Source organism: Vicia villosa, linkage group LG5, assembly GCF_029867415.1.
Source record: "Vicia villosa cultivar HV-30 ecotype Madison, WI linkage group LG5, Vvil1.0, whole genome shotgun sequence".
Taxonomy (NCBI): Eukaryota; Viridiplantae; Streptophyta; class Magnoliopsida; order Fabales; family Fabaceae; genus Vicia; species Vicia villosa.
In genome coordinates this window covers 59,165,574-59,190,254 of record NC_081184.1, presented here as the reverse complement: position 1 = coordinate 59,190,254, position 24,681 = coordinate 59,165,574, and the positions used below count along the sequence as shown (strand labels likewise).

Below are 24,681 nucleotides of genomic sequence, written 5' to 3'. Positions count from 1 at the left end.
GTGGAGCAAATTTTTGGTACCTCTTTTAGGCCGATATCGGAAATTCTTTGTTTTTTACAAAATTCTGGTATCCATTTACCGGAAATTTCAATATATCCAGTTCAATTTACTGGAAATTTTAAAAATTCCGCTAACTTTCCAAAATCCATTACCCCGTCCCAAAAATTTTACGAACTTCCGGTAGAAAACTAATACCGGAAATTTCAAATTTACGGTGTCTACTGAAAATTTCTTTAAATTTTATGAACTGAAGTCACACCGAAAATTTGAAATATCCGGTATTTTTTCATATACCCGATATTTCAAATTTCTGGTATTAATTTTAACTGCTGCTACATACCAGAAATTTGAAATATTCGGTACCGAAAATTTTAAATTTCCAATATGTAGCATCAAGCACAGTAAATTGGTAAATCCAACAAAATTTCCGGTATTTTACAGGATAATTTGGTAAAAACGTCCTACTTTAGGGATGGCATGTATATAATAGAAAATGGAGGGTGGCAAGATAAATTCTCCCAAACGGGATACATGATTTCCTGTTCAAAATATTTTCTTCTCCATTTGCTTAAATAATGAAATGTAAGTTCACTCACCCAGTGTAGATGCTCTAGAGATCAAATTTCATTTTGCATCCAAAAAGGATAAGTAACCATATTAACCAAAATAAATATTGATTTGATATCTATTGACGCAACTTAGTGAGATTCTTTCAACAGAAGATGCAAGGGTTGGTCAAGAGATCAGGATTTATATATCATTTACAAACATGAATCAGACAATGCATATATTTGCTCACGACTGCACGAGTTAGGTGTAACAGACCAAGAAGAGTCACTGAGTAAGCATATGTTACACCCATGGCCATTAATTCAATAGCTAATCCATCTCCAGCCAACAGATCCTCTAAAGGAATCATGTTACCCTTGTCTTTCTCCTTTGGCTCCAAACGTCGAGAGGTTCAAGTGAAACCTTCGGCCTTACCTATTTGTCTGATTAAGAAAGAAGAAAATTTTCATTTAAGAGTCAAGTATAAATAAGTGCCAACTTTTGACAGAAAATCCTGAGCAGGAGTCCCAAAATTATTTTACCTTGTTGTTAACCCCAATCCATGCATCATTTTTTGGCCCATACCCATATCCTTGTTCAACATATGGAGGTGGAGCATTCTTCAAGAGTGGCACCCTGTCAGGAGCATATTCGTCATCACTGTCATAATATTGATGTGGCCCGAGAGCTTTGAGTATCATTGCCAATAATAGAGAGAATCCCTGGTAGTGAAGGGTACAAGCATTAGTTCATCTTTCATTAAACAAAATTCCAAATTCTAAAAGTAACTTCATCCTCAACTTTAAAAACCAGCAGTAGTCAGCACAAATAAGCAAATGAAGAAATATGCTCATGTGATGCATTAACAGAACAAATGGTTGAAGAAACAGTGTACCAGTTCCCATTGTTTTACTAATTATGTATGGAATATGTTCATATTAAATCAATCTCACAATCATGGTGTTACAAAAGGTATATATTGGGAAGCAAGGAAAAGAAGGGTGACTCGGCAAATGCAGCTCCAGCTAACTTGGAGGGAGTGAGGAAAAGAAGCAAGACACGTGTAGTCAACACTAGGCTAGATGGTTATATAACAAACATGAGAGCTAGTGAGGGACTTTGGGCAATTGGTGATTAGTCACATCCTCTCCCTGATATTCTATTGGTTATTAGTCACATCCTCTCCCTGATATTCTATTAGTCACATCCTTCATTAATGGAAGTCGATCATTCATTTTCATCAACGATTTTCTAATCATTACCATAACTGTGTGTGATCATTAGATTTGGTGTTTTCACTAACACCATGGCAGACAACAATCCTCTCACAAGGAGCTCCAAAACGACATTCAATGCAACGCCGAAGCCATCGATCAGATCACGTCAGAGACGCTACCACAGTTCAGGAGTGCAGAAGGCACCAATACCGAGTGTTTCAATCTCATTTATGAAGCTCTCGATGCACTCATCCAGGAGTCTTCCCATGGTGTGATGAACTCGAACAAGCAACCATTTCAGGTAAGATCTGTGAAACTAGATTTTCCAAGATTTTACGGAAAAAAACATGCTGAACTGGATTTTTAAAGGGGAACAATTTTTTCGATTATCACAACACACCTTTGGTAATTTCATCTGTGCACATGGACCATGATATGGTGCCGCGGTACCAAATGATTCAACACTCGCATCCTTTTCGCTCATGGCAAGAATTTACGAGCGCGTTGGAGCTAGATTTTGGCCCGTCGGCATACGAGTGTCAAAGAACAGCTCTCTGTAAGTTGAATCAAGTGGGTTCAGTGGGTGAATACTACAAAGAGTTCAACACACTGGCAAACAGGATGTATGGAGTGAGTACAAAAGCCTTCTTAGATTGCTTCTTGAGTGGATCCCAATCTAACATTTGAAGGAACGTTCTAGCCCTCTCCCTAACCACCATTTCCAAAGCGTTTGCACTGGCTAAGCTTTTGAAAGAAAAATATGACACCCAAACCAAACCAAATTACACTCAAAGCCCATACAAAATCCCAAACACCCAGAGTAACTACCAACCAAAATATGGCCCAAATACATACAGATCTGACCCAATCCCAAATCAACAAAGCCTATGCTAAAATTGCAGGTCCTATGACTGATCTGTTGAAAAAGGATGCATTTGTTTTGGAACCCAGAAGCTGAAACATCATTTCACCAGTTCAAGCAAGCAATCACCACTGCACCATTGCTTCCTTTACTTGATTTCACAAAGCCATTTCACCTAGAAACAGATGCTTTGGGTACAGAAGTATGAGCAGTGTTGGGACAACAAGGCCACCTGATTGCATATTTGATATTTCTCAAAGAAATTATCACTGAGAAGACAAAAGCAACCAACTTAAATCATAGAATTATTAGCAATTACTGAAGCACTGGCCAAATTTAGGCATTACTTGTTGGGGCTAAGTTTGTGATCAAAACAGACCACAAAAGTTTGAGAAGCTTGCTTGACCAATCTCTCAAAACACCAGAACAACAGGCCTGGCTACATAAGTTTATAGGATTTGATTTCCAGGTTGAATATAAACCAGGTAAAGATAATATATGTTAAGAAGTGTGGTTAGGCCTAACTCAACCCTACAAAACCGGCTTGTAGGGTGAGGATTGCTCCCACTTATAAGGACATGTTCATGCCATATATTGTCCGATGTGGGACTCTTAACAATATACCTACTGATGCATGGTCAAGAATGTTTATGTTAGCCTGGTCAGTATCCAAAATTCAGTTTCTGCAAGAATTACAAGTTGCCTTGCAGGAAGATACAGAGCTAATAAAACACATAATAAGTTCCTGTCAGCAGTAGGGAGGAACAGATAAGATGTATTCTGTTAGAGATGGGTTGCTATTGTGGAAAGATAATCTGGTAATTTCAAACAATCCAGAATTGATCCATAAAATATTGGCAGAATATCACACATCACACATAGGTGTGGCCATGCAGGAATCACCAGAACACTAGCACGCATAGAGGCATAATTTTATTGGAAAAAGATGAGAGAAGATGTTAAGGAATGAGCAGCAATGTACCATATGTCAGCAAGCTATGACAATCAACATAATACCAGCTGGATTACTGCCAGCGTTGTCAACGGCGAAGAGCAAAAATCCCGCCATACCGGCCTATTTGCGGCGCCGTTATTGCGGATTATTGCGGAAACACCGGCAACATCGGCCAATATTTACCATTGTGGAGAGCCCAAAAACCGCCATGTACATCCACCATAGTGCCACCATGGCGGATATTTGATAACACTCTACAACCACTACCAATTCCAAATCAGGTCCGGGAAGATTTTGCAATGAACTTCATCACCGGTTTACCAATGCCTTGGGGTTTACAGTTATCATGGTGGTCATATAGATAGATTGACCAACTACATTGGGTTTACAGTGATCATGGTGGTCATATAGATAGATTGACCAAATACAGCTATTTTGTGGCACAAAAAGCTGATTATACTAGTAAATCTGTGGCAGAAGCTTTCATGACAAACATTGCTAAATTACACAAAGTCTAGTGTTAGATACAGATAAGGTTTTGATAGTTTTGCTAAAACATATACCAGAGATTAGAGAATATAGGGGTGGAGGCCACAGGAAGTGGAGCAGGCAGTGGGGCCACAAAGAATCACCTGCACACACTCAAAATCCTAACTAACTATTGCTGAAATGCATGACTTAGGACAGGTGGCACAGGAGGAGAGAGAAATTAGATCTGAGGCTATTTCTAGCAGCAGGGGAATTGGTCAGATCCAGGATTCAGGAATTTTCTCGCGTAGTTCATATTCATACTACTCATGGGAGACTCTAGTTGTCTCGAATATCCTAGCTATCTTTACTGTTTTCTGCATTAATTTTCCCTGAATTGTACTAATTTTCTTAATTAGAATCATCTAGATTCTAATTGGTTCAATCAATATAATATCCTTCTTCCGTGACACTTCTATTTTCTACTGTTTCATTCATTTTGATGCTAAATTGATCCTATCAGGTTTTCACAAGTAGTTTGGGCAAAACTTGTCTAAACTTCAACTGAAATCCTTAGCCACGAGCACAACATACCATCCACAAATGGATGGCCAAACAGTGGCCCTCAACAAGTGTTAGATAGAGATAAGGTTTTTACAAGAGGGTTTTGGCAAAAATTGTTTAAACTTCAAGGGACATCATTAGCCATGAGCACAGCATATCATCCAGAAACTGATGGCCAATCAGAGGCCCTCAACAAGTGTCTGGAAATGTACTTAAGGTGCTTTACATTTCAGAGCCCAAAGGGATGGAATACGATATTACCTCTGGCTGAATACTGGTCTAATACAGTGTTCCATAAAAGTGCAGGAATGACTCCTTTCAAGGCCCTGTATGGCAGAGAAGCTCCAGCTTTAATTCAATACTCCCCCCAGACAAGGTTGAGTTCAAAGGGGGAAGCTTTGCTATAAAGGATATATTGGGAAGCAAGGAAAAGAAGGGTAACTCAGAAATGTAGCTCCAATTAACATAGAGGGAGGGAGGAAACGATGCAGGACACGTGTAACGAACACTAGGCTAGATGGTTTATATAACAAACATGTAAGCTAGTGAGGGACTTTGGGCAATTGGTGATTAGTTACATCTTCTCACTGATATTCTGTTATTCTCTATCTGTATTTTTCTTCCTGTATTAGATCCTTGTTTTACAGAACCTGATCATTCCTTTTCATCAATAATATTATGATAGAAACTGGTTCTTTATAAAATAAAATTACAGAATTTCAGTACAGAAAAACAACACATAAACAGAATGACAGGGACTAGTTTGGTTCCTTCCAAGAATTTGAGAGTCTTGGATCTCTCCCTTCCCAAACGTTTGAGAATTGGGTCTCCCGATAACCACTCAATAACTTTCTGATAAAACACCCTCTGTTTAGTGTCTCCCTTTTATAATTACACGCTACCTAAACTGAATGGACATAAATAATTACAAAATTAATTACTGCTCACAGCATTAACACCCCATTATGCAGTCACTATCCCCTAAAGTAATTGACTCATGAGTCATAACTAGCAGTAACTTTCCTAAAACTGATATAATCAGTTTAGTCCTTTCATCTTATAAATTAAATAAGAGGTAACAATACTCCCCCTAAAGATTCACCTGGTCCTCAAGGCGAAGGGATACCCAAGTGTCCACCAGGGTCCCAAAACTTGAATTCAGCCACCTCTTTGGGTTTCTCACCATAGTTTTCATCTTCCATATTTTCCTTCAATAGCAAGACTTGAAATTTTTGTTTGCACATACATGTCCAGGGCTAAACTTCTCATCACATCGTAAACATAGTCCCTTACGTGATTTATCTTGCAGTTTTGCATCTATCAACCTTCTAAAGCATCTCCTTTTGAAAAAAGAGTTTAGCTGTGACCGATTTGCCTCACCTGTGGAACTTGCAGCAGTGAATATAGTCTGTGCATGACTTTCATTTCCTGGATCACATGTTACATTCCTGCTATTGTCGTAGTTTTGGAAGGTCACTTCACGAGCAGAATTTGTTCACCACCATTCCCTTTATTTAACAAGTTATTTTTCTCATCAACCCTTTGTGCATGATCCATTAATTCAGATAATCTTTCAACTGGAAGAAGCTTTAGTTCAGCCCTTATCACATCTTTGAGTCCATTCGTAAAAATTCTTTTTTAAGTAAGACGGCTCACTTTTCAGGGGACCTGCATATAGCTCAAATTGCTCTCTATATTCTTCCACTGTTCCTGTTTGATTGAGACTCAGCAACAATTCAAAGGGACTTTGGATCATTAAGAGTTGAAAACGTTTAAGGATGGCTGTTTTGAATTCCTCCCAAGTTAATTTTGGTGAGGACACCTCCCACCATTGATACCATGCAAGTGCTTTGACCTCCATGGCTACCATCTCTGTTTCATCCACTCACTTCAGGTCAAAATAACGCTCGACACGGTTCAACCAACTGTATTCATCAGTACCTTCAAAATTTGGAAATTTTTGCCATCTTTCTTTGCGGGACCGTGGATGTCAGTGATTCACAAACACATCCTCTTCATCCGTTTGGTCCTCGCTGTGTCGTGAACCTGCTGGACTTTGGCGCCTCATGCAACGAACAGTTTCGACTAATTCCGTCATTTGTTGACTAATCTCCTTTCGCTCCACACGGTTTTCTTCACACTGTTTCTCCATTGTTTCTTTCATTGCTAACAACATTTCAAATCCACATTCGAGAATTTCAAATCTGGCCTCCATTTCCCCTCACGTAGAAACCATAAAGCAGTCCGGGAAGAAAACTGCTCTAATACCAGTTGATAATTTTGATAGAAACTGGGTCTTTATAAAATAAAATTACAGAATTTCAGTACAAGAAATAACACATAACAGAATGACAGGGACTAGTTTGGTTCCTTCCAAGAATTCGAGAGTCTTGGATCTCTCCCTTCCAAATGTTCGAGAGTTGGGTCTCTCCCAAAAACCACTCAATAACTTTCTGATAAAACTCCCTCTGTTCAGTGTCTGCCTTTTATAATTACACACCACCGAAAACTGAATGGACATAAATAATTACATAATTAATTATTGCTCACTGCAGTAACACCCCATTATGCAGTCACTATCCTCTAAAGTAATTGACTCGTAACTAGCAGTAACTTTCCTAAAACATCTGTTTAGTCCTTTTATCTTATACACATTTAAATAAGAGGTCTAACATATTCCAATCATTACCATAACTGTATGTGATCATTACCCATGGAATATGTATCCAGATTACTAATAACTAAAGAATTGATGCAAATTGCTCTTATTAAATAAATGCATACTAAAAGACACTGCAAATCATGACAATGTGAAGAAGAGATTTCCGGCAAAAGTACTGTATAAAATCCAGAAGAAGAGGGAGGGTGAATTACCTGTACAGAAACAAGCGATAGGCCTATCCATTTGCACAAATTATAGTTTGTTTTGATGAAATTCTTGAACTGGTCAAAATTCCCTGAGGGGTCCTTAGGGAAGTCCTGATTCAGATTTCAAAGTTAAAATGGATCAGACCATGGCTTAACCTATATAATATGTCATATGGATTGGAGAGAGCACTATGAAATTATTAATCTAACAAAGAGCACCACTGAGTCACTCACAAAGAGTTTTTACATATAACATACCTCCTTCCAATCCCGGTTTAGAAATACATCAATAGAAACTGCAGCCTCCAGCATGAGAAGCAAAACCACAAACACCATATACTGAAAGCAGTCAAGGTCACATGGCTCTAATGCCGTAATGGCCTGTTGCGAACCCGAAAATCCGCAACTTAAAGAATATAGAAGAAATGGATTAAAATGCACAAATATGAAAAATAGTGTATTATTTCTGAAATTGAAAGGTAAATGCAAGAGGATGAATATCCTAATGCCCACAGAGCAAAGCTCCTACAGAGGCATGAAGCCAACTGTTCATAACAAACTATATTCTTCCATGATGATTTCCACCCTCCCTCATCTCACTCTATATACTACTATAGAGGCATAACAAACTTGCCAACTAAGAAGCCTACCCCACTCATTATTTACCATATAACCTAACCATACTCTTTATTACAACAATAGCCCTTTTTTTTATATCTCTCATACTCAGGTCTCTATCATGGCCACACAATGAAATAATTTGTTGTTAAAGGGAAGTTGCTCCAATGCAAAAATTTAAGTTTAAGCACTGAAAATCAATTTCATACTTAAGTAAAGTGAAATCAATTGAAAAGAACTAAAATATACAGCACAAGGGATCACGAAATATGTAAAATCTTTTCATACATATGTAAAATCTTTCTATCATGGTATCAGTAGACTAAGTCGTAGCTTTTTCGTTCCTTGGCCATGGCGTCGTCGCCTTCCACCGCTAGCTCCGCTTCCGATCGCGAAGATCCACCACCGGCGAAGAGTGCACCGGTCGGTACTGATGATCTTTGCCGTTTCAATTTTGCGCTCAAGCTTTCGCAAAAACTGGATGAGAAGAACTTTCATCTATGGAGGCAACAGGTTGAACCGTTCATCAACGCGCATGGACTCACTGAGTTCGTCGTTTGCACGCGTGTTCCTCCTCGGTTTGTTGATGATGAAGCTCGCAATTCTGGATCTGAGAATCCTGCATACTCTGCGTGGCTTCAGAAGGACCAAATGCTCCTCTCGTGGTTGCAATCCACGTTATCGAGTGAGATCCTTTCTCGAGTGCTAGGTTGCACTCACGCACATGAACTTTGGGATCGTCTCTTTCAGTATTTTCAAAAGCAAACGCGTGCTCGTGCGCGTCAGTTACGTGTTGAACTTCGTGCAATGAAGCTTGAATCTCTCTCTGTTCAGGATTATCTTCTCAAGATTCGCATGATCGTGGATTCTCTTGCTTCGATTGGTGACTCTCTTCCCGTCTCACATCACATAGATGTCATTCTTGAAGGTCTTCCATCTGAATTTGCACCGGTTGTCTCTGTTATTGGAAGTAAGTTTGGAGTTATGGACATTGATGAGGTTGAAATTCTTCTTGTTGCTCATGAACTTAGGTTATCCAAGTTCAAGAAGGTTTCAGATGTTGCTACTTTGAATCTCACTCAGGTTCCACCTGAAGCTCCTGCCTCCACTGATTCCACTGCTGTTGTCAGTGTTGAAGCTCCTCAATCTCAACCTCCTGCCTCTACAGAACCAGATTACAACAGTTTCAGAGGTGGTAGAGCTGGTAGAGGAGGTGGCAGATATAGCAGAGGTCGTGGTGGACGTAATTCTAATGTGCAGTGTCAGGTTTGCTTCAAAATAGGTCACAGTGCTTTGTATTGTTGGCATAGGTATAATCAGCAGTTTCAGCATACGAATTCTGGTGGCAATCCTCAAGCTCAGCAGTCTCAGCAATATCCTATGTCTGGCACTTACTATACTCCAGCTGCAACTGTTGCTTGGGCAACTCAGGCTCCACATGTGTGGACTAGAGCTCCTGGACCTGCTAAAATGGCTGCTCCTATCATGCATGCACCTAGCACATTTGTTGCTAATGCTGCTCCTTCCAGTTCCTCAGGTTGGTTTCCTGATTCAGGAGCCTCTTACCATGTCACTAGTGATGCCAAAAACCTGCAGCAGTTAACTCCCTTTGAAGGACATGAACAGATCTTCATAGGGAATGGACAAGGTTTGCCTATCCAATCAGCTGGCTCTAGCACTTTTTCTTCTCCTTATCAGCCACACACACCTCTAACACTCAAGAATCTGTTACTTGTCCCTTCTATCACTAAAAATCTCATGAGTGTTAGTAAATTTTGTAGAGATAACAATGTGTATTTTTTGTTCAATGCTGACACATGTTATGTTAAATCTCAGGTTACCAATGATGTTCTTCTTCAAGGTTTTGTTGGAAGTGATGGTCTCTATGAGTTTCCAAATGTCCAACTGTCCAACTCTGCCAAGTCAGCTAGTCTTCTTCCCTTTTTTTCAGCAAATAAATCTGATGTACCTAGTGCTAATTCTTCTAGCATAGAATCTAGTTTGCCTAATGTGTGGCATCTTAGGTTAGGTCATCCTAATCTACAAACTTTGAAACTTGTTCTCCAGAGTTGTAATATTCTCTTTTCTAATAAAGATCATTCTTTATTTTGTACTGCTTGTTGTATGGGTAAAGCACATCGTTTACACTCTACTGCCTCACACAACACCTCTTGAGCTTGTTTACAGTGACCTATGGGGGCCTTCCCCTGGTCCTTCTGCTATGGGCTATAACTATTACATTTCTTTTGTTGATGCTTATTCTAAATTTACCTGGATTTATTAGCTCAAATCTAAGTCTGAAGCTTTACCTATTTTCAAACAATTCAAAGCTATGGTTGAACTACAACTTGGTCATCCTATTAAAACTGTTCAATCTGATTGGGGAGGTGAATTTAGGCCTTTTACCAACTATCTAACTGAGTTGGGTATTGTGCATAGGTTGATTTTCCCACACACTCACTATCAAAATGGTGTTGTGGAGAGAAAACATAGGCATATAGTTGATCTTGGCCTCACTCTCCTCAGTCAAGCTTCTATTCCTATTTCCTATTGGGATTAAGCCTTCACCACTGTTGTATATCTTATAAACAGGCTGCCTTCTGCCTCAACTTTCAGGTCCCTTTTCAGCTTCTTTTTCATGTGTCTCCTGACTATAAGTTTCTTAAGGTCTTTGGTTGTTCATGCTTTCCCTTGCTAAGGCCTTACAACACTCACAAGTTGGATTTTAGGTCTCAAGAGTGTCTCTTCCTTGGCTATTCTCCCTCTCACAAAGGATATAGGTGTTTGTCTTCCACTGGCAGATTATACATCTCCAAGGATGTTGTCTTTAATGAATCTAGGTTTCCTTTTCATGAGCTATTTCCTAAGTCTGCACCTACAGTTTCTGCTCCCACTGGAGTTACTCTCTGCTCTTCCTTTTCATTACTCTACACCCACTCTAGATGCTTCCTTGCCCAACTGTGCATCTTCTGTTCCCTCATCTGAGTCCTCTGTTGAGTCCACTAAGTCTATCTCTGTAGGGCAGTCATCTACTCCTTCTTCCCCTGAAAGTCAGTCTCCACCCAGTTCTGCTACTTCCAGCAGCAGCCCTCCTTCTCAGTCTTCTTCTTCCTCTGATAGCCCTATGTCTATTCCTCCTCTAGCTGTTCCTGCTCCCTTTGTTCCTGTCAATCAGCATAGCATGACAACTAGGGCCAAGTCAGGTTTCATTCAACCTAGATTGCAACCTAAACTTCTTTGGTCCATACTGAGCCAAAAACAGTCAAGCAAGCCTTCTCCACTCCTCATTGGCACTCTACTATGCAAGCAGAATTTGATGCTCTTATTGCTAATAAGACTTGGTCTCTTGTGCCACTACCCACTAATAGAAAGGCTATAGGGTGTAAGTGGGTTTTCAGGGTGAAAGAAAATCCTGATGGGAGTGTTAATAAGTTCAAAGCCAGATTGGTGGCTAAAGGTTTTCACCAGCAGTAGGGCTTTGACTTCACAGAAACCTTCTCTCCTGTGGTTAAACCAGTCACAGTAAGGCTTATCCTCACCATTGCTCTCACTCATCAGTGGCCTATCAAGCAGCTAGATGTTAACAATGCATTCCTCAATGGAGTGTTGGATGAAGAGGTTTACATGCAGCAGCCTCAGGGGTTTGCAGATAAAGACTCTACTCTTGTGTGCAAGTTAAACAAAGTCATCTATGGGCTAAAGCAGGCTCCTAAGCAATGGTTTGAGAAGCTTCAACAGGCTCTCCTCACTCTCAAGTTTCAGCCTAGTAAGTGTGACCCGTTTCTGTTTACTTACTTGGCCAATGGTCATACCATCTACCTTCTTGTATATGTAGATGATATAATTATCACTGGTAGCTCAGAAGCTCTCATTTCCTCTAATGTGTCCAAGCTAAATGAGGCTTTTTCTCTTAAATTCCTGGGTGACTTGGACTACTTTCTTGGTATTGAGGTGAAACTTGCAGCTAATGGCTCACTGCTCCTCACTCAGCCCAAGTATATCAGAGACTTGCTCCAAAGAACAAACATGTTAGAAGCTTTTGCAGTGAACACTCCTATGCAATCCACATGCAAACTCACTAAAACTGGATCTGCTGCTTTATCTGATCCATTTTTCTACAGGTCTGTTGTGGGTGCACTGCAGTATGCCACAATTACAAGGCCTGAGCTTGCTTATGCAGTTAATAAGGTTTGTCAATTCATGTCTCCCCCTTTGGAAACACACTGGGAAACACACTGGGTTGTTGTCAAACGAATATTGAGGTACCTGAAGGGCACCATCAGTCATGGACTGTGTCTTTCTCCTTTATCTCCCTCTGCTCCTCCTTCTTTGAAGGTTTTCTGTGATGCTGATTGGGCCTCTGACCCTGATGACAGAAGAAGCACTTCTGAAGCAGCCATCTATTTTGGTGACAATCTCATTACATGGTGGTCCAAGAAACAGTTGGTTGTGGCTCGTTCCAGTACAGAATCTGAATACAGGTCCCTTGCTCTTGCAACTGCTGACTTGCTTTGGATTCAGACTTTGCTGCAAGAACTTCACATTGTCACCAAGCCCCCTGTTGTGCTCTGTGATAATCTATCTGCTGTCCTACTTGCACATAATCCCATACTGCATTCCAAGACCAAGCATATGGATATTGACTTGTTCTTTATCATAGAGAAAGTGTTAGCCAAGAAAATCTCTGTACTGCACATTCCTGGCACAGATCAAATTGCTGATGTGCTTACAAAACCATTAGCCTCTAACCTGCTACAGCAGGTCATCACTATTGTACTATAAAAGAAAGTTAGTTATCATTTGTAACTAACTTTTCAATCAATGAGAAATTGTTGAGACTCAATGAAGATCTCTTTCTCTCTTTCTATCAATACATAAATATTACATGATACTAGTAACCTTAAATATTGCCTCTTTAAGATTATCTTTGCTTTATAGTACATGTAATGCACGGCAATAAAAGTCTCTAAATTAGATTTAAGATATTACTTCCGGTCAAAAAAAAAGATATTACTTAGTTATAAGAAGATCATCTTACATAATATATATTTCTATTGCCTACTTCCCTGCCTAAATTTCTAAAATGCCATATCCTTAGATTGCACAGGTATGACATCTGATATAGATTGCACAGGTCTATTACCCTTCCCATATGGCGGAAGACTCAATAAAAGGATACCAAATACAAGCAACAGCCGTTAGCAGTTTCAGCAGCAACATGACCCGAACAAGTGATTACACAGAATGTAACTCCGAGGCCTAGAAAGGTGTAGATAAACCTGATTGCAGTAACAAAAAAAGGCCAAATCATTCACAATCCATCAACGCAGAACATAATGAGTAAAAAGGTTACACAAAGAAACATACATGCAGAATATAATGAATGGTGACAATCAACCCCCCATTATGTTCAAACATTGAAAGTGTTAACATTAGTTAGACTTTAGGCTTAGTTAGTTAGGTTTGTTAGGGTAGTTATGATCTACCCTCTATATTCTCTTATTTAGTGATGGGTTTGTTAAGTTAGTTATTATTTTCTAATTCATGACCCTGTTTATAAGTGTATGGGAGTCACACTGTATTTTTACTTTAATAAGAAAGTTCAATGAGAACGAGTAAATATTCAAACATATTCTTAGTGAGTATGTGTTTTATCTTGAATTTGCTCATCTATTTACATGGTATGAGTTACCTTAGAATCGGATCCTTTTTCTTTTACTATTCTTTATCTTTACTTTGCAATTTCTTTTATTCATTAGCTTCTTTTTCTTTCATTCATCACCTTTCCTTTTTCTCAGTTCTTCTCCGGACTTCTTCCCTAAATTCCTCCATGAAATCTCATCCCGAGAGCATTGACTCCATTCCTTCGATCGTTTCTTCCCCAACCCCTCCACCACCACAAAACAACAATTTCAACAACTAGTCGTCATCAAATCGGAGCTAGCAAATGGATATGGTTGATCCATTTTTCATGCATCCAAGCGACAATCGAGTCATCGCAATTATCTCAACAATATAAACTACAAGTACAACTATTGGTCAAGATGAATGCTCATGGCTATGAGATTGAAGAATAAGACGGAAACCTAATTCGTCCACAAGATTCAGATCGATTACCAATTTCTTAGGTCAGATGCACTACAATGATAAGTGTTTGGATGACCAATTCAATTGATGTGGAAATTGCTCAGAGTGTGATGTGGATGGACACAACTCAAGAAATCTAGGAAAAAATTGAAGGATCAATATCATCAAGGAGATATTTTGTGCAATTATGATCTTAAAGAGGAAATCTACCTTCTTCAACAAGGTGCCCCATCCATTACCCTTTACTACACCAATCTGAAAAATAACTGTTAAGAGTCCCACATCAGACAATATATGGCCTAAACATGTACTTATAAGTGGGGACAATCCTCACCCTACTAGTCGATTTAAGATGATTTTGTAGGGTTGAGTTAGGCCAAACCACATTTCTTAACATGGTATCAGAGCCTCGTTTAAGATCCGATGGGTTACCTATTATGGTTTCCGCTATCGGGTCACCCACCATTTATTTCCACGCTCTAGTTGTATGGGGGCAATCCTCACCCTACTAGCCCGTTTAAGTCGGTTTTGTAAGGTTGAGTTAGGCCAAACCACATTTCTTAACAATAATTATGGCAAGAAGAACAAGAAAACTTTCATCTCATCCTTGTTTGTACCTTCCATGTCAAGTGTTCATGTGCTTTACTCCCAAAGAATAAGGATTATCGTGAAGAGGGCTATGCTATTCGTTTCCTCAAATCCCTCAACGAGCAATACACCCATGTTTGTTCACAAATCAAGTTCATGACCCAAGTTCATGACCCTTTGCCTTGTGTCAATAAGGTGTTCTCCATGCTCGTGCAGCAAGAATGCCAGAATTCCACCTTTCTTGATGAAGGTAAACATGTTGCTAACATTACTCATTCAGAGCTCCAAAGGGTGTTGGTATAGACATCATTGGTAGAGGACCTCATACGGGTCATGGAAAAGGATCGAAAGTTTCAGCTACTTCCAGAAGCAAGGTCACACCATTGAAGTATGTTTCAAGAAACATGATTCCCATCATATTTCAAGAAGACCAATGTCAACAATTGCTCTCATGATTCAGATGACAATGGTGAATATTCTATTTCTGAACAAGCTGAGGATTTTATCAATGAAACTGAGAACCTTGTGTTCATCCATAATCAAAAGAAATCTCTGCTAGCTCTCCTACAAAACAAACCTCAGAGGCCTCTCAGACTCTCATCAATGTTCAACATGTCAACACTTCCTAAAACAGCTCTCGAGATACTCCTATTGAAAATCTTAATAGTAATAATAACTTGATCCTAGACCCACGGATCATGTGTGATTTTCTAGGGATTTACTTCAATCTTTAACTAAAATCAAAACTATTTTCATGAAGCTCCCTAATGGATCCATATTACCACCAATCATTCTAGCACCAATCATTTTTCTCATGACTTCTAGTTGCACAATGTTCTCTTTATTCCTGAAAATTTTATACCAATATAATTTCTATTCCTAAAGTTGCACCATTTTATCTTTTTTTTATTCAAAGCATTGCATCATACAGGGCAATGGCAATCACGCAGAAAGAGGACTGGTGCAGTTGAGTTACATCAAGGATTGTACTTGCTCACCTTTTCCTATTTACTAGGGCCTTGAATTTAGGTAACTTTTCTTCCCTAGTTTGCAAACTTGGATTGATTAATACCCATTCCACTTGAAGGGGTGTTAATTAATAAAAAGAAGAAAAAATAGGTCTATAGGAAGAAGAAAAAAGAAGAGAGAGATTTTAGTTACCAGGGAGGTGGATAATCAGAATCATGACCAAAAGGAAGTTCACCCATCTTCCTCTGCCACACCCTAATCATCCAAGCAGAGTATAGAATCATGGCTAACCCAGCCATCCCAATCACCGAGTTCACCAGTTTCAATATCGATTGTATGCAACTTCTCATCACCCTCGCCATTTTAATTCACAAAAAGGAAGATAGTATAAGAACTATAAACAATCTGACGCTCCCTAAGCTGAAAGAAGTCTTAAATCTAGGGCTCGAACAACAAATCAATCGATTTGAGGAGAAAAAAGAGGATGTTTCTTATTTCTATTTCAAATTTTATGGTTTTAAACTTTTAATGCCTTCAAAGGCTATTAGATCTATCGCAAATGCATTGCACGGATTTGATTTGATTATAATTTTTATTTTATTTATATAAACTTTATTTTTGTTTAAATTGAACTTTTTTATTTTATAATAAATTTTAAAGATAATATATTTTAACACGTTAAATCATAGCCACTTGAAAGTTAAAATGACAATCAATAATATAAAGAATTGGTACATGCAACATTTTCAGACGGTTTGAATGGCAATCAATAAATAAATGACACTGATTTGTCAATACCAAACTTATTTCAACAATTTTTATTTAATTTAAATCATAATATTATTCTTAATTATTAGGAATTCCACCAAGTAATTATTATTGTTCCACTAATGTATATTTATATTATTTTTATTTTAATTCCATTCAAATTAATCTTGAAACATAAAAAGCCAACCCACCAAATGAAAGTTTGAATCACGTTCTATTGTCACTTTGAAAAATGTAACATTCAAGATTATTGTTGTATTTTATTATTTTTAATTTTATTATTAATTTAAGGGTTAAATATATTAAGCTCTCTACCATTATAGCGAGTTTTGGTTTACGTCCCCTGAAGTTTTTTTTATTAAATGCCCCTTATAAAACCCAAAACTTAGATTTACCAAACCCTTTTACCATATTTGCTGACTGGACTTTGACTTGCTGGATGATGTGGCAATAATATTAACCCAATATCATATTCAAAGTCTTTATTATGCTATTGCTTTTCTCTTTGTTCCTCCCCATTTTTTTAGAATTTTGTGAAACACCCTGGATTGAATCTTGTGATGGGTCAGGTGAAGGTTCTCAAGAGAGGAGAGAAGTTGAGTCCTGGCAATGTGATAAGGAGTGAGGGGTGTTATGACACGAGTTAATATGAGCTCTCTATTTTACTTTGTACCAAAATTATGAGTTTTCATTTGATGGCAATGTAAAATTAATACATTGAATATCACGGTTATCATTCTCAGGAATGTGATTTTATTGTTTGAAAGTAATACATTTGGGTTTATGAATTAGTTCAACTCTTTGCAAGCATGAACTAGGTTTGGAACAATTATTATACTTCATTGTGTTGAATAGGTTTGGATTTGTGAAACTTTGTTTTTTGGTCTAGCAAGTGAAGTAAAGTTTGTGTCTTATTATATGTTCTTTACTTGCTCGATTTTTCTAATTTGCTCAAGTGATCTTATCTTATGGTGTCACAAGCATGGAGTTCGAGACATTAATTGTTTCCCAGTTTAAGTTTTAGAATTGTATTGCTTGTCTCAATGCCTATTTGGGTATGACTGCTAATCTTTTCTGTTACTGTAACAGCTGCAATTGATTATGTTCAATAGGGTGTGACAGGAGAAAGAAGTTGATGAAAAAACTGATAAAAAAGAGAGAGATATAAAGAGATAGCTATTTTATCGTATTTGCAATAACTTAATTCCTTTCCGGGCTAAGATTGAGAAAGTCAAACAATGAATTTCGGTTGCGTTAGAAGAGTAAGTTTTGTTTAGAATACTTGAGCATTACAATTATTATTTACTCCCCCCCAAGTGTTCTCAATGTAAACTTATACATAGACACATCTTTCTTTACATTTTTGTGCTCGATGCTCTCATTACAAATAAATTGTGCAAATTACCAATTTAAATCCTTTATCGTCGGGCATTGACGACGATCTTGGATGTAACATCTTTTATTCATGTAATTTATTTCTGTAATGTAAGTTTGATGGTAGGAACTGAACTGAATTAGAACTCGTCTTCAGGTAGTATCAGTTTCCAGAACCAATGCTTCTTCCACATATATGCCATCTCTTCAATGGGAATACCTTTGGTTTCAGGCAAGAACAGCATAACAAATACGGTCATGACGACAATCCAGCAGACGAAAAAGAGAAAGATCCCAAACTTCAATGCGCAGAGATTCCAACGGAAATATCTCGTTTGGAATTGTCCATCCAAGAGGCCCCCACGACCATCCAAATGCTACAACAAAGAGACAAACCACAACTACTACCAATATTGAATAGCCTCTCGACAGTGGCTGGTTTTCCCCAAACTTGAGCCCTAGAATTATTGCAACTATAGTCTGTTCATGTGAAAAAACAAAACTAAAAGAAGTTGCCATGCATTAGATTAGACTAATTATTTTCCGTTGAATGTTTATATATCATACTTGAATGTTTATATATCATACTTGAATGTTTAATTATTTATCAAACAATAATAATGCAATACCGTTTTCAAGTTTAGTTTTTGTTCCTAATTAACAAGTTTGATTGTTTCAACCTTCAAGTTTCAAACCATATGAATTAATACTCAGTCATATCAAAAGAATTTCAAATTTTAGAACTTGATGCAGAGGAAAGCTAGCCACATTCTATATATATATATATATATATATATATATATATATATATATATATATATATATATATATATATATATGTACGACTTCTTGTTCCAAAACATATTAATCCCACCCTCAAACCTTAACATTATTATCTCATCCAAAATAATTACGTTAATATAAATTAAAGAGATCAAATACATGGCTTTCTCTTTTAATACTTGGAGGATCCTTAATACTTGGAGGATCCTTAATGGTAGGGATTGTTAAAATATGATTAGGATTTGTTTGAGAAGTATATTTTTCTTACCTGGCATATGATCATTTGTATCTCACCGCTAATGAGAAGAACTCTCTTTTCCAGTCTATCAACTACTGCAATGGAAAGGAAGGTCAAGCAAGCAAGAACGCCATCGGTCAAAGCTGGGGAGTAGAGGGAAGCATGTCCGCCGAATCCCATACTTTGGAACAGCACTGGAGCATAAAAGAGAATGGAATTTATGCAAGTCATGATCTGTGAAGGTGGTGACATGGTGGGTGTTGGCGGTGGCGGTTACCATTTTTATATCCAACGTTTCTTCACTCATGAGTTTAAGGTTTATTTTCATGTTTGTTGATGTTTTGGGCAATTATATAACCCTTTTGCCACATCATCCAGCAAGTCAAAGCCTAGTTAGAAAATGTGGTAAAAGGGTTTGGTAAATCCAGGTTTTGGACTTTATAAAGGGCATTTAATAATAAAAAAAACTTCAGGGGGCGTAAACTAAAACTCGCTATAATGGCAGGGGGCTTAATATATTTAACCCTTAATTTAACTAATCATTCTCTGCATTTTTAAAATACATTGGAATTATGAAACACACATAAATTGAATGCTCTCGGTTCAGTCCTCACTGCCAGCGATAAAAAAAACTCTTACTTTATGTACTGCATAGACCAACAAAAGGCACTTCATAACATCACCATATCATCATTTTACGATATACATGCATGCAATCCATCACCAAATTGGTTTTCCTTATATGTAGTGTAGATTGATAGATGTCGTTGCATATACAGTCTTCTGTATTCCATATTGGTTATTGCTTGATGTTTTTTCCTTTTATTTCTATCTTGTTTTTATTCATTACTTTTTTCCTTCATGTTTAAGTTTGATTATTATAGTTTATGGATAGAAAAAAGATAAAATAATCACCAAAAACTAGAATGCTATAGAAATAGTTTAGTGCATGTTTATCCAAAAACTAATAATGGCATCAATTCAGTATGGCTTCCTCTTAAAGCATGCATGTGAAAATAGGATACTATAGCAATAATGAAACACAATGGTGTGTGTGAGATTAAACAATGGTGTGTTGTGAGATTAAAAATTGCAATTTAAATTGTTACCTGAGTTTCTTTATATAAAAATACTGCATGAAATCAACTGGTTTTCTTTAATACTACTCTATTTATGTGAGAGAAGAACTACACTACATGTTTGCATTAGTCCCACATTGAAAACTACACTGCATCACTACATAAAAATTGGCAAGTTGCGACGGTTAATTTTGGTGAGTTACGACGGTTTAAACCGTCGCAATTTACAGGTCTCGACGGTTATGATGATGTCGCGGAAACGTGTGTCGCCAGGCTGTATTGCGATGGTTGTTAAAACCGCCATTCCAACTGTCGTTATTTTTTGCGACAGGTAGCGAACCGCCTTAAATAGTTATTTGCGACAGTTTCAAACTGTCGTGAATTTTATCATGTGTTTTGATTTCAATGCTTTTCATGACGGTTTCTAGTTGTCGTTATTATTTTACATTTAATTTTGAAACAAATTAAGGAGGTTTGTAACCCCCGCTAAATATATTAATTTTATAAAAAAAACTAACCAACATAGAATAGCTTATAAAAAAAAAAGCCAAAATCATGGCACCGAAAACATCTTATAATTTAAACAATACTAATAGTAACAACAACTATTACTGCTATTACATCCCTTTCACAACCTGAGTAGCTTGATACTAACTATAATGGAACATAATATATAAAAAAAAGAAAAGAAAAATGCCTTATACACTAGTTCAACAAATGTAAAATCAAGACTCATATCTGCGACCAACTTTCATTTGGTAATGAGTGAGGTTGAAGTTTCATCTTGAACTACCTTCTTCTCCTCACCAGAAAAACTTCATCCTAAGTACACAACCAAGTCTTCTACCCCAACAAGCAAATGCAAGGCACTAGTCTTTCAAAAGTTTAAGCCAAACCTAACCAAGTCAGTTTTATCTAATCAGTTATATCTTTGATGCAAAATTCAAAGGAACAAAGGATATAGAACTAATATGGTGGTTGGCACTAACATAAAACATATAATGTTGGCTATAATTTACTTGTAGAATCCTGCAATTGATAATGCACCAATGCTTGACTCAGTATGTTCAGTCATCATAACATCTACATCCTTGAATCGAATCATTCTCGTTGAAACATTAATAGAGAATGTGAACTAGTAGCACAAGCAGTGATTGCAACATGATTTTTCCCTGTATTTAAGAATAAGGAAAAGGTTCAACTCGTGATTAATAATGATCACAAAGGTCAGCATAGAAAAATATGTGAGTAGCTCTGCAACAAAAAGCTAAAGAAGTATGAAACAATTGAGTAGCTAACCTCATACTGAGTTATTTCTAAAAGTTCTAATCAACCCTCTACAAAACCAACCAAGATTTCAATGCTACTAAACCTAACATAAAGGTATTTCAGGTACCAGATATTAAACTGAGCTCATATTTGAAAATATTAAATAGCAATAAATTAACCGAAATTGATCAGAGATTATGTGGTTAAAATAGTAACAAAATTAAACTATCAAACTACTTCGTAGTATTTTATGAAAGAGTCAAAAGTAAAGGCTTTTTAACTGACATGTGTTGAAGAAAGGAGCCTAGCAATCCATCTCTTAATTTTTGTAACACCGACATCAAAACGAGAACTAAGAATACCGTACTTGTTCAATCTTCTATTAAACTCCACAACAATTTTACCAGCTCGGTGATCATCAACATACTAAAACTCCCCAAGAATAAAACACGTTGTAATCTATATCTATAACTATGCTCCATTGATTTATTCATAAAAATGAAGTCAATAACACTTGCCAATTCCTTACACTGACTGGCCTAGGCCCAAATAGTATACATATGCATATTATACCATATCTAGCATACACATAAATTAATCAATGAAATAGCAAGAAACATATCAAGTCGAATTATTATCAATTACCATTCAAATAGTGGTCTTAATGCGAGCATGTAATAAAAAATAACATAAATCTAATTGTCAATACAAAATGTTGTATGATGTTAATGACCAGAGAACAAGGAGAGACATCAAATTGAAGTACAAGTCACTACTAAAAATATGACATTTGCTTACAAGATTTTACATTAGGTATCAAAATACATGATGTGAAAAATATTTGTCAAAAGATTTTACATCAGACATTTATTTTCAATGATATAAAAAATATATAAAAAAATGGAAAATATATAACATAGTGGCAGTATTGTAAATAAAAGGAAAAATAAACATGCGGTGGCAAATAAAATGAAAATCTTATTATAACGTATTTTACATCGGGCCTAAGTAATACCCGATAGAAAATGTTATGCACTGGGGACCTTCACATCGGGCCATTCAAAAACCGATGGGAAATGTTACGGCCTTTTTTTCCTAAAACCCTAAACATTAGAGTATTCTCGAAAAGCTTTCACCACCAAAAACTAGAGAAAAAAAGCATCCAACAACGGAGAGAATAATGAGGCCATCCATCCTCAGATCCATCCACTCCGCCGTCTCCCGCAGCCGCTCTCACCTACTTCGTCGTGGCTATGCTACCGAATCGGTCCCAGAATGCAAGGTGGCCATCCTCGGCGCTGCCGGCGGGATCGGCCAGCCCCTCTCTCTTCTGATGAAGCTTAACCCTTTCGACCCTATCTCTTTACGATATCGCTGGAACCCCTAGTGTTGCCGCTGATGTTAGCCACAACAACTCCAGATCTGAGGTACCGTACATTATTGACCTGTATTCAATCGATTTTGATGGTTTTCTACTATATTTAATTGATTTTTTCTACATGTAACTCTAGATCTGATGCAACTTTTATTTTTTATGCCATTGTAGATTCTACTGTTGTACCTTCTGCAGTTACATGCTAATTTTATTGTAGTGTAATATTGTTGGGCTATGAATTGAGGTTTTCTTTGTTTCTTTTTTGGTTTTGATTGCAGGTTTCTGGGTATGCTGGTGAGGAAGAGCTCGGTAAAGCTTTGGAGGGTGCTGATGTTGTTATATTTCCTACCGGTGTGCCTAGAAAGCCTGGAATGACTCGTGATGATCTTTTCAACATTAATGCCGGCATTGTCAAGTCACTTGCCACTGCTATTGCTAAGTATTGCCCACATGTGAGTGTCTGTTTTTCTTTAGTTTCTTTTTAGTTGTTTTTATGTGGATGTTTGTTGTCGTTGCTCGACTCTTTAGTGTTTTGCATTGGTTTTCTCTGGGAAAACTCTTATACTAGCTTGGGCCACTGAGAGAATTTCATTGCAATTGGTTTTGTGTCTATTAACAGAAGCAAACGAATTGGAAATGCTGATAGCAAGGTTGTACACCGGATGCAATGATATAATTTCAATTAGAAATTCTTACCATGGGAATGCAAGTGGGACAATGGGGGCCACAGCTCAAAGTATCTAGAAATTTAATGTCGTTCAGGTAATATATTATCTTTTTTAAGTTTGACCACACAATATTCTTTTATAATTATGCACTATATTTAACTAATACCAACTATAACATCTGAGATGGGCCTTTTGGTAAAGGATTGAAATGAGTGCCGAATTTCGCTAGGTTCTAACAATTTATGTATTAAGGTCGTCCAACCAAAGTTTTGCTCTAGTTTTAAATCATCTCTCGACTACTGGACAGTGAGATCGATCATTTGGATTAGTCGGTTGCAAGACCGAATAGGAAGTTTTAAAAAAAAAGACTTATATCAATGATATTTATTTGGCCAGTGTAGTGGAGTAACACGTCAAGGTAGATGACGCATACTTCACTAAGCTTTATATGTATATGTATGTGTGTGTGTGTGATAGTAACCGCAACGGAGTTTGGCATCAGTGGGCACATTTATATCAACCATGAAAGTGACCACCTTGTTATTTGTACTATTAAAAATAGGAATATATCTGTGGAAACTAAGTTAGTTTGGATAAGTTTCTAAAGTGCCAGGATAAAGATTTATATGATAAAGAAAATGTGTACCCGTCTTGAACAAATAATCATAAAATTATGTCATTATGTGCTGTCTTATACATTCTTAATTATGTCATTATGTTTCCTGGCCCAAAATTCATATTTTTCTCGTTAAGGTAATGTATTTTACTTGATGCCAATTCCAATGTGAGTTCTTCACATGCAAATGCAAACTTGTGTATTTTTTTTTTCTCTTTTACGTGTTGTTTCCTATTTCAAGCATCATTAACTTTGGAGAGAAGTATGCAAGAGATGTTCAAGATATCATTAACTTTGGAACTTTCGCAAATGCTGCTGCATTCATGTATGAATCTATACATGTATACATCTAAATGAAGCATATACAAGTTCCATCTAAATCAAGTCTTTATGAAAAAAGAAGGTTCAGATATAACCCGTGTGCATCATTATTCATTAGATCGTGCTTTTAAATTGTGCTTGCGATTACGACACAAACTTCTATATAGACCACTTTTTTAGTCTTATATATTAAATTAGTCTTACCAATTTAAGAAATTGCCTAAAAATACTCATAGTGTAAACTGATATATCATGGCGTAAATCTATTTTGTATAACTTTTATTCAAAATGAATTGGTAATATAATGCTCTTGTTGTTTTCTTCTTGTTGTTTATGGTAGGGAGTGGGGGGCATTGTTGAATTGGCGCCTAGTTACTTGTCTGCTGCCTATGATAGAGTCAAAAAAGCTGAGGTCTTTGTATTGCTGACGAGGTTCAAGTTGGGT

At 37.2% G+C, this 24,681-nt stretch overlaps 1 protein-coding gene and 1 pseudogene across 1 annotated transcript; both read right to left on the bottom strand.

Moving 5' to 3' along the window:
* Nucleotides 1-657: 657 nt before the first annotated feature.
* Nucleotides 658-16,314, bottom strand: LOC131601687 (tetraspanin-19-like). The gene is made up of 6 exons (XM_058873555.1): nucleotides 15,938-16,314; nucleotides 13,281-13,380; nucleotides 7,742-7,822; nucleotides 7,490-7,594; nucleotides 1,092-1,271; nucleotides 658-992 (listed from the first exon to the last, which is right to left on the bottom strand). Exons 1-6 carry the CDS (start codon nucleotides 16,105-16,107, stop codon nucleotides 981-983), a joined length of 648 nt encoding a protein of 215 aa, XP_058729538.1. The 5' UTR covers nucleotides 16,108-16,314; the 3' UTR covers nucleotides 658-980.
* Nucleotides 16,315-17,803: 1,489 nt separating this feature from the next.
* On the bottom strand, nucleotides 17,804-19,160 carry LOC131604711 (sugar transport protein 7-like; annotated as a pseudogene).
* Between the last annotated feature and the right edge of the window lie 5,521 nt (nucleotides 19,161-24,681).